We start from the raw sequence: 17,142 nt of genomic DNA, 5'->3' as shown, positions 1-17,142 counted from the left end.
AAATATAAGGAAATCAGAATAATCTAAAATAATTGTATGAATAACCATAAAAAAAAATTTAATTATTTAAAAAATTGTCACATATATTAGAATGTTTCTTTTATAGCTCATTATTTTTGCAGTTTTATGCAAATTACACCAAATTTCAAATATGAATATCTTCTGAACCTGTTTTTCAATTTCAACAAACAAAGTATTTCTGAACAGTAAAAATGTATGAAATCATTTTTAAATTTGGACTTGATTTGAAATTAGCTCGATTTGGGCTATGTCCTTGTATTTGACATATGACCTTTTGGGTCAAATTTATATTGATTAAATAGAATTAACTTTTTAGCTCTGAATTTCATCTATATCAATAAAGCAAGGTTTATCTGAATGTAAGTTTTCCGTAAATTCATTTTGGAGTGTCTTTATAAAAAAAGAAAATAAACGAGAAGTACATCATATATAATAAAAAATAATGAAGGTGTCTTTAGATTAGTTTTAGAAACGAGTGTGTGGTGCTCCAGCTCAACCAGGGTGGTAACTCTAGAGACGAAAGTATTTCCTGCCTTATCCTGTAATATCAAAAAAGAAAGAAAAAGGAGAGTAAATATGTTTAGAGTTGTAAATATAAAGCATGATTTAGTGTGTCAATTTTTGTTCGTGGGAAACTGAATAATATTTTTTATATTATCTAGCTGTTATTTTCATTCTTAAGAAGAGAAAACTTAGGTATTGAGTAACTATTTGGGAGTGTGCTCATGAAAAAAGGAGAATAACACTGAGGAAACTTTGTCTGTTCGTCGACGTGTAAATATTGGATACGCCTGTTGTAAGTAAATATGAAAAAAAAATCATGTTCAGTAGATTTTTTTTAGTATTTTTGATCTGAATAAGAATATAGTTACACAAATGTATCTATTAGAAACATAAACCTATTTCACCATATCTTAAAAAAGTAATCAATTTTCATTTCTATGTAGTTCAAATGGACAATTCTCCAAAACAAACTAAAATTATCTTGGCTATATTTTATTTACCTATTAGTGATAGTGCCCAGCATTACCCCAAGTAATTAGGCGCTGGATAAAAGACAAATTTTAAATCCTCACTGTTACTGTCCGTTTTTAATGAGCACATCTACATGTAGCTACTCAGTACAATAATGCTTATATCAATTCATATGACGTGTTCTTTCCTCAAGAATAAAAGAAGAAGAATAAGAGTTGGAGAGAAAAAAAATAATTTGTTGGGACTTGAGATGAAAGATGAGTACTTTAGTCTAAAGGAGCTCTCACTAATAAAAACAAACAAAATTAATACCAGGGCTTATATTATATTCAAATATTAACATGACCGCACATAAATAATAAGTGTTATTCAGTTAAATCCAGACTATCAACAGTAAGAAAAGCATTTCACTCCGTTATTTCAATTTTAAAGTGAGAGGTTAAGCCTTGGCTTTAAGTTAGTTATGGAAACATTTAATTCAAAACAAGTATTTACAATGTAAGAGAACCGGAGGAATGTCATCATTGAATTTGCTTATACGGGACACAGCCCAACGTACGTCAATAGCATGCTCAGAGATACAAAAAACACAGTCTACGACGTCTACAGCAAACTGGAAGAAGGAGGTGGCATGTAAGAAAAAAGCCCACAAGTCCCGGAGTGATAAAAAAATGCACTCCCAGATTCCTTGGTCTATAAAGGCATCTTTTGGGACTCCGATTAGTGCTCATGTCAAAAAGTGCCAAATAAGCCGTGCAAAAGTCTCCAGGAAATTAATACTGACCTGAGAATGATGGAATACCACCTCTACAAAAGAAGACAAAATGAAGCCCACCCGAGCTTTCCACGAAAGTAACTTGCTGAACTACATGAAGTCCCATAGTAACCTAATCATCTGTTTTTTGAATGAGAAACAATTAACTGTCGACAGATCCCACACTATCCAGAACGACAAACGGCTAATGTCCCCAACGCCAACCAAGTTTATGGGCAGCATTATGATCCTAGGGACCATTGGAAGCAACAACAGTATCATACCCCCTCCCCCATATTCATTGACCCAAAGGTGAAGGTGGGTGTTATAGAAACATTACAGTTGTATTCCCACCACACTCTACAAAGATGTGTCATAATACGATCTATTTAAAGACTATATGCAAAAAGGTACATTGGTATCCGTTAAATTTTTAGAATTTATTGGGGACTAGCCTCGCTCCAATGAGGGGCGTCTGCAAGATTATATATTGAGAGGATGTTGATTTTTGGGATATTTTTGAAAAAAGTATCACGTAAAAAAAAAAGTTTTTTTTGAAAAAATTCAAATATTCAAGTTTTTACTCTCATGCATATTTGGCCCGAATGACGAAAAAAAAATAAAGTAAAAAGCAAAATTCCTTAATTTGGGGAGGGATACAGCCCCTCCAGCCCACCCCCTGCAGACACCTCTGCTAATATATGTACAACATACGTAGAACTTGTAACCACAATTCATATTTCACCCTTTTTTCCTGTTTACATATAGAGTGGTGAACGTTCGTATCTTAATTTAGAACTCATGGCCTATTCCTCCAAATCCTATTCAGTGAGACAACTAGGATCTTGGAATAGCGACTCTGGTCTTTCTTTGTTTAATGGAACGGAGGAACCCGAGGATTACACTATTCTAGATCCAGAGGAGGATAAGGAAACTCTCATCATTGTTACAAAGGAGGAGCGACCTTATGTCATGTTCCAAGAAGGTCTTATCGGAATCAACGCCTACGATGGATTTGCAATTGATTTGATTAAGGTAATATGATTCAATAATTATATTAGGGGTACTGAAATGTACATTTTTGTCATGGTATATCTTTTATTACCTCTTATTTTATTACGAATTTGAAGGGAAGGGATGATTGTACCCCTCTTTGTTTGTTAGTTTGCTTTAATTAAATTTAAATTTTCATATTTTTTCTAAAAAAAATTATTTTCTGTGAATAGTAATGGGTTTTTTCTAATTTTTTTATGAACAGCTGTAAATTTTTGAGCTTATTTTAAAAGAAAAAATTAATTTTTTGTGAATAACTGTAGATGATTGAAACTTTTGAGAATTGTTATGGATTTTGGAAATTTGACTCAAAAAATTTAACATTTTAAATTTTTTCCCTGAAATTTTTTTTTGAGCTTTTTTTCCAGAATAGCTCTAAATTTTTGCCCACAAAATTTAATTTTCGAAATTTTTGAGAATTATTATGGATTTTTGAATTTTTTTTTCGAAAAATTATAATATTTGAAAAAAAAATTCCAAATTTTTTCCCGAAAAATTTTAATTCTTGGATTTTTTTCAAAAAAAAAAATATCCAAAAACCAAGGACCTCCAAAATATAATTCTGTGGACTCTCTTGCTACTATAATGATTCTTTTCGTATCAAATCTAGTTTTTGATAATTTTTATTTGAATTAATTAAGTATTTTTGTTTTTTTAATGGTTTTAGCCAACTTTTAAAAATGAAATTAATTTGGCTCAAACCTATTTAAAGGGCTAAAATGCTCACTAAATTCGAATCAAATATTCTCAAAAACAAGATTCGATAATGGAAAAAATATTTCATATATTTAAATAAGTAATTTAAAATACATATATAGTTAACTTATCTAATTAATTAAATTGATTGTTATGGGGAATAATCAAATCGTGGCAGGGTTAATCATTGCATTAATGCTATGTAAATAATTGCCTTATATCTTGTATAAAGTAATTAAATCTAAAAATATGGGACTTAAATTCATATATGGGACAAAGTATCAATGGTAATATGAAAAAATGTGTTTTTATCATATTTAATTCAAAAAATTAGAAGTTTCTTGAGAAGTTTTATAATTATTTTTGAATTCACTTTCAAACGTTTAAACCCCTCTTATATGAAATACCACGGTTGAGAGCTGTCTTGAAAATACATTTTTACACCTGCGTTCATACATTTTTAATTTACTTTAACAGTGATTGATGGAAAAATCCTCTAAGTATATTTAACGTCCGAATATTAAAAAGGTTTTGGTGCGTATAAATATGGTGGTGGTAGGGATTAAACTGTATTTTGGCCCAGTACTTCACCTGTAAAACCTTAGAGCTTAGTACTGTGGGATATTATGAGTTTATTGATGTTCAGGGAATTGGCGGCGGAGAAATTTAACTTTACTGGAGCCCAGGAGTTCACCTGTACCATCCGTGGGATAGGGTGCATTATAGCATACTATGAGGGTTCTTTGGTATTTACAAACGTGGAGGAGGTATAGTTTATACTTTATTTTGGCCCAGTACTTTACCTGTACAACTTGAGCACCACTGTGCATTTTTGGATATTAGGTGGAATCCTTGATGCTCAGGGCAGCGACAGCGAGACTGTGAGTTCGGCGTATGACCCAGAATAAAGCAACCACTTCCTCATCGTGTGAAACAAGATATACGATGCCTAGATATTGTTGTACTCACACTCATAAAACCAAAATGAGAATCATTCTTAAAATTTGACAGTCTTAATTTTTTGTTCTATATTAAGTAGAAGAGTTTTTAATTAATTTTAATTTATTAATATCCCAGGCAATGCCGTGCAGGCCTACCCTAGATTCAATTTATATTTCGAGTGCAAAAAGGATAAAATATTTAAAAAAGGGATACAAAATTAAAATTACGTAATAGTTATAAAAGTTTATAAAAGGAATGTTCACTAACGGAGGCTTAAGATATCACAGAAAAAGGCACGTACAGTGTGTCAACATTCAAAAAAAAAGAAAGGGAACTGTCTAATCACATTCATTTGTATTCAAGCCTTCATGCCTTGTCCAAAATACGACATATATAATCATGTAAATTCTAAACATATATATGAAATAATACTACTACTAAAGAAACTCCCAAAGGAACCATTTCCATGTTCACTGTATAACAAATGTTATTTAAAAGAATAAGAACACACACAAAAAATCTAGACTGAGTGTTTATCAGTTATTCATAGTCTTTAATTAAAATATTGTGCATTACAGATAGTGTATATGTAAGTAGAAAATGTCTTAAAGAAGATCATGGATAATAGAGGTTTGAGCAAACACTTTCAAGAATTATACTTTACAGGACTTAGTTTTTAATTTTTTTTTTTTTTTGGAAAAAAACTTTAAATTTTTTGAAGAAAAATTCAAATATTAATATTTTGAGAAAAATATTCAAAATCTATAGATATTCTCAAACAATTAAACTTTTGTGGAAAAAAACTTCAAAAAATTAAATTTTATGAAAAAAAAATCAACATTTAACAAATCTTCCTGAAAAAATAATTTTCTTGTGCAAAAAAATTAAATATCAAATTTTTTGCACAAAAAATTTAAATATCAAATTTTTTGCACAAAAAATTTCAAAAACCCACACCTACTCTCAAAAAATTAAATTAAATTTGAAAAAAAAAGAATCAAATATTAAATTTTCTAGTAAAAATCCAAAATTCGTTAATTTAAGGGGAGGACCTCCCCAGCCAAACCCAACCCCATGCAGATACTCCTATAAAGGAATTCCTTTTAAATTTATTTAGTAACAATTATACAGTCAAATCTGGATAAAGAAGGTAACTACTATTTTTCAGATGAAAAGTAGACTATCTACGGATTTCTCTTACATTCGAAGTTTATAAAAAAAATAGATCCTTAATCAAATAAGTAATTTTGAAACCCCTCACTTCGAGGCAACCATCCTTAGATCCTTTTTTGACAAAACATCGAAAATGTTATCCTATCTTTCAGCAAAAGTGTTTTTCAGGATATGTATCCATATTGATTGAAAAGCAATATCAAATGAATTTAAAACTAAACGTATAGGAAATAAATTGGACCAAGATTTATATCTATAAAAAATGTGAATCTTCATTCTCATGAACTCCTATACAGTGAAGATTTTTTAATTAATACTTATTTTTTGCGAAATAGTTTATCATGTTAAAACAATAGTACTTATTCAGGGCTGGAAATTAATATTGGAAATTTAATTTTTTTTCACAAAAATTTAATATTTTGTGAATATTTTTGTGAGTATTTGTGAAATTCTTTTCAAAAGAAATTTATATTTGATCTTTTTTTTTTAAATCTTTAAGATTTATTACTATAATTTTAGAAATTTTCATATTTTCAAAAAAATTCCAAAAACCAAACCCCCTCAAAAAAAAAAAATATATATATATATATAATCATGAGGAAGCCCTGCGTCTAAAAGATTATTTACTATAAGCGTATTATTATTACAATTTTTATTAATATATCCGAATTTGAATGTATTGAATAATATCACCATTCAGGAAGTTGTATTATCTTGCCGAAAGACTCGATCTTTTTCTAAAAAAATTAATACAAGTAAACAACACTTATGCCCCATAAATATTTCAAGTCATTTAACTTTTATTCTTCAAATAAATAAGAAGAAAAGCAAAAATATTAAAACAAATGTGGGAAACGTGCCTCTTAGTATAAGAAGATTTTTATGTTCCGTTTTTATATATTTGGATTAAAAATTCCAAAAGAACATCTATTTTAACCAAAAATAACAAAACCACGTGTAAATCTCATTTATTTATATACTAAGGCGAAATATCTTTCAGGCAAAATGACCTAAAGCGAAGTGGTTTAAGCTAAATGTCTTGAGGCAAATTAGTTTAAGGCAAAATTACCTACCACAAAATAGATGACTTTCCCTTATCAAGTTTAAAATTACAACTACGTTTTGCCCATGTATTAAGACACTTCAAAAACACAATTATGCACTTTATATATGTAAATATAATCTGAAATATTTCCTGTTATGACATATATGAATTGATTGGTTAAAACCTATCGTATTATAAAGATATAATCTTCATATTAAATGGAACAAACTTTTAGATTCTAAAAAGGATTTGTTAAATCCGTACTTCTTTCTGACTTCGAAAAATTGCCTTTCTAGTATATAAAAATGATGAAAAGTGAACCTTTTTATTAAAAGGCATATAATGTTATACAATAATTTTTGATAATAATGATGAAAATCATTATCTGATGCGGAGTAAAGATATAAAAGTTATTTTTTTTTTAAAGAAAGCATTCTTATATATTATCTATTTTTAGGGGTAGAAAAAGTATTACTATATTTTTTTTTTTTTTTAACGAGATTTAGTAATGGCATTTGAAATATTGCAAAAAATAAAACTAACATTAGAGCACACTTAAGTATAAATTAAGTACAATCTTGTGATATAGTGGTTCCAGTGTCAATACTACAGGAGTTGAGGGTCATCCCCATGGAATATCCGAGTCGTAATATTTCGTATAATTTAAAACAAATTTTGGAGCCCCATTGAAAAGATAAAATAAATCTTTTTTTATAAAAGGATTTTTTTTTTAAATGAGATTGTGAGTGAGGATATCAGTTGGAAAATCACTACTCCCCCAAAGGAAAATCATTTTAGAGGTCACTTATTAATTAACACCTACTAAACAGTATTAAAAATAGTTAAAAAGTGAACATGAAGTGGGCTGGAGGGGCTATAGTCTCCCTAAATAAAGGAATTTTTGCTTTTTACAAAAAAACTTAATTTGAAAAAAAATATTTCCAAAAAATTTAATTTTCAGTGAATAGCTTTGGATTTGGTATTTAACTATTTAGTTACGTAAGGTATTCTACAAAGTTTTTCGTCGCACCCCCAAAAAAAAAAAAAAAATATGTAGTATTATTATGAATATTCAAAAATAATGCGCTATAAACTTGAAATAACATTTTTGCAACATATGTACAAAAAATTGTCTAGATGAGGAACATTTTTTATTTAATTAAAAATATTCTAAATTTACAAAAACTTTTTTGCACAAATATTTTTAAGAAATAATTAATAGAATTTATTAGAATTGTAAAAGAAACACAAACCTACCAATATTTTTTTCATACTTGTAAAAAACAAAAGTTATGAAGAATAATGTTGTCGAAAAAATAACACTCGATAACTGTTTCATTTTTGCAAATATTACAAAAATTATATAATGAAATGTTCCAAAAATTAAAAATATTCTATTTAAGATGTTGCGTTGGAATTTTTTTGAAAAAAAGAATATCTTTTGTCATTTTTTCTAAAAAACTGAAAGTTGAAGTTTGATGGAAAATTGAAAAAAAGTGGGAAAAAATTTAAAAAATTGAAAAATTATTCAGAAAATGACAGATATTTCCGTTAAACCTCAATTTTTTATTTGGGAAATTTATATGCAAACGAATCTCCAGAAAAATTTCTAGAAACTTTATTCCATTTACTAATCCCATATTCCATTGGAAGTTCCTTTTTTCACACCTAAAATAAACAAAGTTGCAGTTTTCATCGATTTTTTTAGCCCATAACTTTTTTGATTTTGAATTAATTTAGAAAACGTAGTAATTTCTACAGTTGTATTCGAAACGCAATCACTGATTAATATTTAACTCAACCCCCAATATAATATCCTTGAGCTGCAAAAAACGTTTTTAGGGTTTATGGTATAGCCTAAGCCCCCCTTATATTACCTCCCCAAAAATCGAAACCCCTGCCTTAGCCTGTCCCAGCTCAAAAGAAGCACCCATGCAAAATTTCATCCTCCTGGGTACAACGGAGTGGGAACATATAAAGGACATCTACACACACATAATCTCTCTTTTATATTTAAACAGAAGATAAATATTGTAGTAAAATAATTTATAATACTAAATGCTCGAAAACTGATAAGAAACAAATTGAACACAAACTAAACATGAACAAATGTGTTCTAAGCACATGCGGTCGGTGTAGATGTTGTTAATTTAGTGGAATACGTTTTGTAAAGAGATCTAGAAAAGGGGGCCGCTTTTAAACATAAATTGGAATGTTAAAATTTCATTTTCAAACTATTCAACTCATTAGACGTGTTCCTTGAGATTGAAGATTAAACATAATCCCCATGCCTCTAGCACGTGCAGCATTTCAGTACTAGAGTACTAGTTTTGTAACTATCATTATCTTCTTTGTTTAAATAGTAGTTATAATTTGAAGTGAATTTACTGTAGGTTAAAATTTTAACAAGATTCGTATTCGATAAATATATTATTTATTAAAAACAACTTTCCTTCTTTAAGGATGAATATGTAAAAGAAAAATATTACCCGTCTAAATTTTTTTATTTTCTAGATATTATCATATGCATTCATATTAATAAGCATTAGTACCACTAAAAGCATATTAGCTATAAGTAATAACCAGACTATAGTGAAATATTGATGTGATTGATTCAAATAATTTAAACTAATTTTTAAGTTAATCTTGGAAAATAAATTACTAAAATACTTTTTAAATTACAAGTTTAAATAATTGTGTTTTAAAAAAAATAACATATTTTTTTTAAAACAATTATTTTTAATTAATATGTTTGTTTTTGTTTTTTGTCTGGCGAGTTTGTTTTTTAGCGAGCGTAAGTGTTAGTGTGATTAAAGAGTATTCAAGCTAGTAACGATTAAAACTCATAATTCCTCGAGGTTTTTTTTAGAAATTCGAAAATCCTCAAGTAGCAATATTCAGCTTGCGACACATCACTTTGAATATTATTTGCATTAGTTAAAGTAAGTTGATTTATTTTATCAATTGTGATAAAAAAAGAAATGATATTACTTAGAATATTAAAGAATCGGAATAGGCAAATAACAACTAGGATATACACTTTGGGTAGAACGTAAACCTCCTCCTATAATAATTTTTCCTAAATGAAATATCATTTTTTCTCTATATTGAAGTCAAAAATGTGCAATGATCAATTTAATAAATTTCATATATATTGCATTAATACTTTAATATGTGTTATACATATATGCATTGCGTACCAAAAAGATCTGATTTCAGCTCTTTATCTCAATTTGTTCAAACGTGATGTTCGATTATACATTTTTGATCTTTTGTGTAACTTTAATCCTTAGTCTTGTCCTTGATTTTTTTTGGCAATATGAACCATCTATATTAGACTACATAATGACACCACCAACTAGATTTCTTTATATCAATATGTCCCAAAGTTAATGTCGCTTCTACATTTTTAATTCACATTTTGTATTAACTTTATCTTGACGCCTCAAAACTAACAGTGTCCATTTTTAATCTTCGTATTAAGTTAGATCAAAATCAATCAGTTACTTTGGCCTTAATCCTGGTGATGACAAACAAACAGGGCAAAAACTTCGAGGTAATAAAAAAAGAATGCTAAGGATAGTGTTTTTATTTTAATCACAGATTTTGCCATAAATCAAAATTGACGCAATGTTTGAGCAAGGAGTTAATATATTTATTAGATAAAATGGACAAATTAACTTAACACAACTCAAATGACTTTCAAATATAAAAAAAAGATAAAGGATCTTTTATTGTATATAATTTCATATCAAAGAAAAACAGTGATGCTTGAATTAAATTGATCATACAATTAAATGACTAGATTTCTACAATTAGCATTTTTTTAGATCGATAAGAGACGAGAAAAGTAGGATTATTATTAGAAACATGTATTCCGCTCAACCAAAGTATGTTGGATTATACCAGTCATTTCGTGTTATTCGAGGAAAAAGAAAAAACGATAGACACATTATCTTAATCCATGAATAGACATTTTTTGACAAGTATTATGTACAATTATTTATTTCCTTTTAATTAGGCCATTGCTGAAGTATTGGGGTTTAAATACAGACTCTATACCGTCCCAGACAACTTATATGGATTCTACAATCATGAAACAGGAGAATGGAACGGAATTGTTAAACAGCTTATTGATAAAAGAGCAGATTTGGCTGTTGCGTCCATGACAATCAATTATGCAAGGGAAACAGTCATTGATTTCACGAAACCTTTTATGAATTTGGGGATATCCATTTTATTTAAAGCACCGAAGCCTCAACCCACAGAGGTAAGTGGTTTTTAACTTCTGATTTTCTGATCTTTAATAAAAAGCATGTGAATCAGTTGTTCTCTTTTATGAATCCTTTGGCCTTGGAAATTTGGCTATATATACTCTTTGCTTACGTACTTGTGTCCATAACGATTTGGATCATTGCGAGATTTTCTCCTTATGAATGGGCATATCCTAATCCTTGTCAAGATCGTAATCGTCTTGTCTTTCAAAATGACTTCACTCTCCCCAATAGCTTTTGGTTTGCGATCGGAACTCTTATGCAGCAGGGGTACTCTTAATTTTCTCTTTTGAGAGGACAATACATAGTCAAGCTTTATTTTTCTAGCTCTGATGTGAATCCCAAGGCAGCTTCAACACGAATAGTGGGTGGAATTTGGTGGTTCTTTACTCTCATCATGATTTCGTCATATACCGCAAATTTAGCTGCCTTCCTCACAGTGGAACGTATGGCTACTCCCATCGAATCCGCAGAGGATTTAGCTAAACAAAGTAACATTGGATATGGAACCCTCGCTGGTGGTTCCACTATGACGTTTTTTCGGTAAAGTTGTTTTGATTAGATATATGTATAAGCATATTATAAATCCCTCATTAAATTTTAGTGACTCTAAGGTTGGAAACTACCAGAAAATGTGGAGATATATGGAAAGCAAAGGAGAAAATGAGTCCTTTGTCACTTCGTATGAGAGCGGAGTAGAGAAAGTCCTGAGTGGCAACTATGCATTTCTTGGGGAGTCCACCATGCTAGACTATTTGGTTCAGAGAAACTGTAATCTAACACAAATCGGTGATCTCATCGATAGTAAAGGCTACGGGATAGCCACACCCAAAGGATCAAAATGGAGAGACAAAATATCACAGGCCATTCTCTTTCTCCAAGAGAAAGGAGTGATTCAAATGTACTACAATAAATGGTGGAGAAACAAGAGTCAGAGCACGAGTTCCTCAACTCATTGCTCCACGAAGCCAAGAGTAGTTGACTCAGTAAAAGCCAACGCTCTTGGGATAGTCAACATTGGTGGAATCTTTGTTGTTCTTCTTTGTGGACTTGCTGTTGCTGTGATTGTGGCAATTATGGAGTTCTGTTGGAGCAATTCCAGCTCTGAAATTCCTCTTGTTAAGTATGGAAAAGACTTTTCTAATTCTCACATCCCTTTTTTCTCCAATAGTAAAACGAAACATGAGGCTCCTTCTCAACCAAATTGCTCCCAGTGTGTTTTATAGTGCTATGGAAATTACTGATCCTCGCCAATTACAATAATACAATTAGCGATTCACCAAAGTTTATACATACATGAAGCAGTATAAAAAACTAGTAAATGTACATATGTGTGTCTTATAGACATATAAATTAAAAAGGACTTGCATGTTCTAAGATTTTATCTAATATGAAACAATACACGAATTTCAGAAAGTAAAGTTCTTTATTAGTTTATAATATCTTGTATGTATCTTGAATTGATAATATGGTCAGTATTTTGAGTGAGTTCATTCTCTGAAGTGTCTTTAAATAACAAGTTTGTCTTTCTCTCTCTCTCTCTCTCTTTCTCTCATGATGGATTGTAAGATTAAAAAAAAGATGTCCATAGAAAAGTCTCTAATTCTACAACCAATGAATTTAATCCCTGAATTTGAATCCTATTTGAGATACATATGCAAATTACGCCTATGTCTAACACGGGTAATCCCACTAACATAAACAATTAAGGGTAGATTTTTTGTCATCACAAGAGCACAAGGTCTATCCTCTACCCCTCCGAATTTTTCCCAGGCCCATTCACATTAAAGCCATCTAGTACCTAGGGATGTCAGAAAATATTCTGAAGGGGACACCAACTTGAAAGAACTTTTGAAATTTGTTTTCTGCCAAATTTCCCGAAACAAAGATCTATTACTTTTTAAATAGACTTTGATTGTTAGATCAAGTTAAGCAGTAAGTAATATGGGCTCTCAATTCCAAGTCGAGTCGCAAGTGTACCCCCCCAGTAAGATTATATTTTGAAGGGAATGGGCTTGGTTTTTGGATTTTTTTCCAAAAAACCATACCTATTCACAATAAATTAAGTTTATAGGAAAAAAATTTTAAATTTCATAGCTGTTCATGAAAAATATTTTTTTAGAAAAAAATTTCAAATATTAATTTTTTTAGAAAAAAATTTCAAAAATCTAACGCTATTCACAAAATATTGAATATGTTGGGGAAAAAATTCCCAGCTTTTTACAAAAAATAAAATTTTGTAAAAAAGGATTTCAATTTTTTTTTTTTTTTTTTTTTTAATTGAATTTGTACCTTTTTTCAAAAAAATTTCAAAAATCCATAGCCATTTACAAAAATTTAAACATTTTGAGGAAAAAGTTAGTATCATTTTTAATTGTTTTGGAAAAAAATTCAAATATTAATTTTTTTTGGAAATAAATTTCATAATTTCGATTTTTTGGAAAATATTACAAAAATTGCTATTTACAAAAAGGTCAATTTCTTTGAAAAAAAAATTCAAAAATGCACAGCTATTCACAAAAAATGTAATTATTTTGAAAAAAAAATCAAAAAACAAATTGGTTTTGATATTTGGAGCCTCTCTAGCACACCCCATGCGTACACCCCTGCAATGTGCTCTCCTCTGTCTATTTCTAATGTAAATTTTGTTGCTATAACCTTTTTGATGTTGGAGAAAAAGGGGATGTTGCAACTGTTAAGGGTCTCCCTGACTTGAGATTTGTTTATCTGAAAATGTATTCCTCATTTTCTGTCATATGTTTATCTGTCGATTACTTTCCCTTTATAATAAAGAAGGGATATTTGTAAAGAATGAATTAAGTTTCAGCGCTGAGAAAAATAAATAGAATTTTGTTCATTATTCAATAGTTTGAAGTGGTGTTAACTTCTCCCTCTGAAAGAATAATTATCAATTATAACTATCTTTTCCTCTAAATTGCTTTAAAATGCAAGATAATATATACATACATGCATTTAAATATAATCATAATATTCTCGGTGCACTAATGATATTTTATTTGTAAAAAGTTTTCTCCTCTTTATAGCAGTCATTTATTTTCCCTCTCCAAAATCATATAACAGGCAGCTGATATTAACAAAGGTTTAAATTCAGTATGCCCAAAAATCTCTATCTTTCACCTTGCGCTTTCCAGTAGTCCCATTCCGACTTATTAAGGCCCTCGTAAACGTGGTGTGTTGTTTTTTTTTTTTTTTTAAGCAGTTAATTAGCCAACTACCAATTGTGTAAATAGTTTAGTGCTCTTTTTTTCTTTCTTTCTTTTTTTTCACTTTAATTTGTCCGATTGAGTTACACCGATTCATTTTAAGTATACATTATAAATAGTAATTACTTCATCTAACCTAGGAAATATTTTTTAAAAGTCAATACACATCTTCTATATTAATAAAGCACAGTCTGTATCTTTATTTATTTGTCTGTGTGGTACTCAAATTTAAAAATTAGTTTATTTAGCTATAGCTCAGCGCATCATATAAAAAAGAAAAGAAGTACTCATATAAGAAATAATATGAATGTGACTTTAGATTATGTTTAGCAAAAAGCATGTGTAGCTAAAGGCCAGTAAGTCACATTGAGAAAGAAAAGAAAAGGGGAGTACAGTTCTTTATTAATAAATCAAAGTTTTTTCTCCCTGTCTATTGTCAGCTCCTAATAACTCCAAGCAATTCCGGTTACTATCGCTGGAAATGTATATTTCCTTCTCTAGGAACGGTGGGGAATCACAAGCATACGCACATATAAATAAAGAGAGTAAATTCTCCCGAGCGCGATATATATTGAGCTTTATCGTTCCATCTGTTTGCTTTCCTAATGGAATGAATGGTTGAGAGATGCATATGAAGAATGACTATAATCCAGTTTTAAATTTTTAGACTAGCTAACACTTATGCAATATTTTATGCTCTCTTTTCCATTAACTACATCTGGGAAAGATCATGGAACTGTCATTGATATGATGCAAGGATAATAACAGTCATGATTTGAATTAATCATTTAAGTTATCATATATATAACATTCATAAAGTAATTCCAAATTATAAGAAAAAAATCAAAATATATTAACTTCAAACATATACACAAAAATTATTCCAAAATGCATAGCTCTTTAAATTATTCACAAAAGTAATTGCATTTGGTACAAAAGTAATGACATTAATTGTTATCGGTGTTCGGACACAATCACAAAAGACGAAGTGTCGAAAAGACGTTTTCTAGGAGGAATGAATTTCTGAATAAACTTTGAAATTGAAGATAAACGCAAATTATGGTAGCTTGATTATTCTTTAAACACGTAGTTATTCTTTTTTAAAAATTAGAAGTATTCATTACCATTAAAAATTTGTTTTTTTATGTTCCACAAAAATATATTTATTAAAACTTTTCAGAAATATTAGTTTTAACATTTTCTAGAAATGTATTAAATTAGATTTAAAATTTTGTGCAATAGATTTTATATTTTAATGCATCTATGATTTTTATAATTGATGAAAATTCGTTGAAGTCTTTGATTCAGATCTCAATAATTTTTTGATTTCTACTACGACTCCATTTTGTATTTGACGAATGATTATTTCAGTAGAACCTTAATCTATCCGGATTTTTCGAAAAAGACTGTCAACAGTAGGATGACATATTTGGAATCTTTGATGAAATGAATCGTACCATCCTTTGACATAATTGTTGGTCCGAGGTCAATCTTTCGGCAATCTATAACAAACGTCAAATATATGTATATCTCAATTAGATGTTTTCTTCTTTTCCACCAATGAAAAGTACCTAACCAAGTTGTTGCAAAATATTTTATTATTTTCAAATTATTCCTTCATTCATTTCATTTATAACCCTATTGAATTTATATACATGTAAATCCTGTGTGTTTTTTTAGCTCGCCCGTTAATTTGAAATTGGTAGTATCAAGGAGGAATTTTCTTTTCCTTAGCAGTTGTCATTATTATTTAATTCCTGAGTAGTGAACACCATTTCCTAAATAGATTCCATTATATTCAAAACCTGTTTGAACGTTCGTGTGTGTTCATAAAAGACGGAGAATAACCCTGAGGATTTGTTACGGAGTTATAATTGTAAGTCCGTTTTGGTCTCAGAGTAGTATTGGGGATTGAAATCGGAGTAATTCCAGCAAATGTTCTTGTTTATATCCTTTTCTCCTTCCTCTCTTGTCAGAGCTGATTGTAACCGATCTAATGAAACGTCATGATCATTATTCTTTCTCTCCTCCAAATATTCTTCAAATTGTCAAGGTTACCATCTTGATTTTCTGTTTCTTTTTTTTTTTAACATGCCCAATCAACACTAGATTTTCACCTTTGTGTGTAATAGACTTAGTCTGGGGGTACAAAGGAAAGAGCTTGTAATGTCTTAAGTATCATTGTATTAGAGCTTTCTTGGCACTAAAATTTATATATAGAAAAATATGTTTTCTCACTTCTATTTTTGGTTAAGCAATAAACTAATAAAAGATCTTTATTTTTATCGAAGTATGGATTGTATATAGGTAGTTAATTGAATCTCGTTATTTCGGAAAAGTGAAAAAAATCCCCTCGTGATGTTAGAGACAAATTTCTATTGGGTAGATTTTTCTTCTGATATCTCATTACGGGCTTTACTTACTTTAAATTTTTTGTTTTCACATCCATCAATGTTGGGAGGACGACTAAGGGAGTCACTAAAATATTAAATAGGCCTATATATATTTTTTTTATCAGCTGTCGATTTGTTTACCAATAGTACCGACCTATATAATAACTGGATGCACAACCTATATAATAAAAAGGAGACCTGTCCTTCAGCTGTTGGCAGGCATTTTATGTATTCCTAAGTTATTCAAAGCTAAGCTTTAAAGTGAAATTGCAAATCAGGTCTTGAGTTCCGTGTGGGTGCAAGAACAAATGTGTTGCTAAGAGTGAATTTTCATCTCATGGATTTCCGAAGGATTCAGAGAGGTGCCGGTAATGGGTAAGGAACCTCAAGTTGAAAAACTTTACTCCAAAGGAGCATTCAAGGATTTGTTCCACACAAATTGATCCTGAGTGTTTTAATAGAACTTTGGTTGTTATAAGTTTAAGAGACAACACTGTGCCAAGGATATTTAAAGCATTTCCTTCTAATCTTCAAGAAAAGGTCATTAGAACCAATTTAAAATGCAAGTCCTCCATGGAGAGACATTCCTCAT

General features: G+C 29.7%; 1 protein-coding gene across 1 annotated transcript in view; it reads left to right on the top strand.

Annotated features, from left to right (window-relative positions):
* LOC121120753 (glutamate receptor ionotropic, kainate 1) overlaps positions 1-12,347 on the top strand; it is a 31,555-nt gene extending 19,208 nt beyond the window's left edge. The window contains exons 5-9 of the mRNA XM_040715932.2: positions 2,519-2,785; positions 10,681-10,929; positions 10,986-11,203; positions 11,261-11,476; positions 11,538-12,347. Coding sequence (XP_040571866.1) covers positions 2,519-2,785; positions 10,681-10,929; positions 10,986-11,203; positions 11,261-11,476; positions 11,538-12,159 — 1,572 coding nt within the window. The 3' untranslated portion in view covers positions 12,160-12,347. The remainder of the gene's footprint in view (positions 1-2,518; positions 2,786-10,680; positions 10,930-10,985; positions 11,204-11,260; positions 11,477-11,537) is intronic.
* Positions 12,348-17,142: the final 4,795 nt, after the last annotated feature.

The sequence above is a fragment of the Lepeophtheirus salmonis genome, chromosome 1 (genome assembly GCF_016086655.4).
Source record: "Lepeophtheirus salmonis chromosome 1, UVic_Lsal_1.4, whole genome shotgun sequence".
NCBI lineage: Eukaryota > Metazoa > Arthropoda > Copepoda > Siphonostomatoida > Caligidae > Lepeophtheirus > Lepeophtheirus salmonis.
The sequence above is the reverse complement of the archived record's forward strand: the minus strand, read 5'-3'. Positions and strand labels throughout refer to the sequence as shown.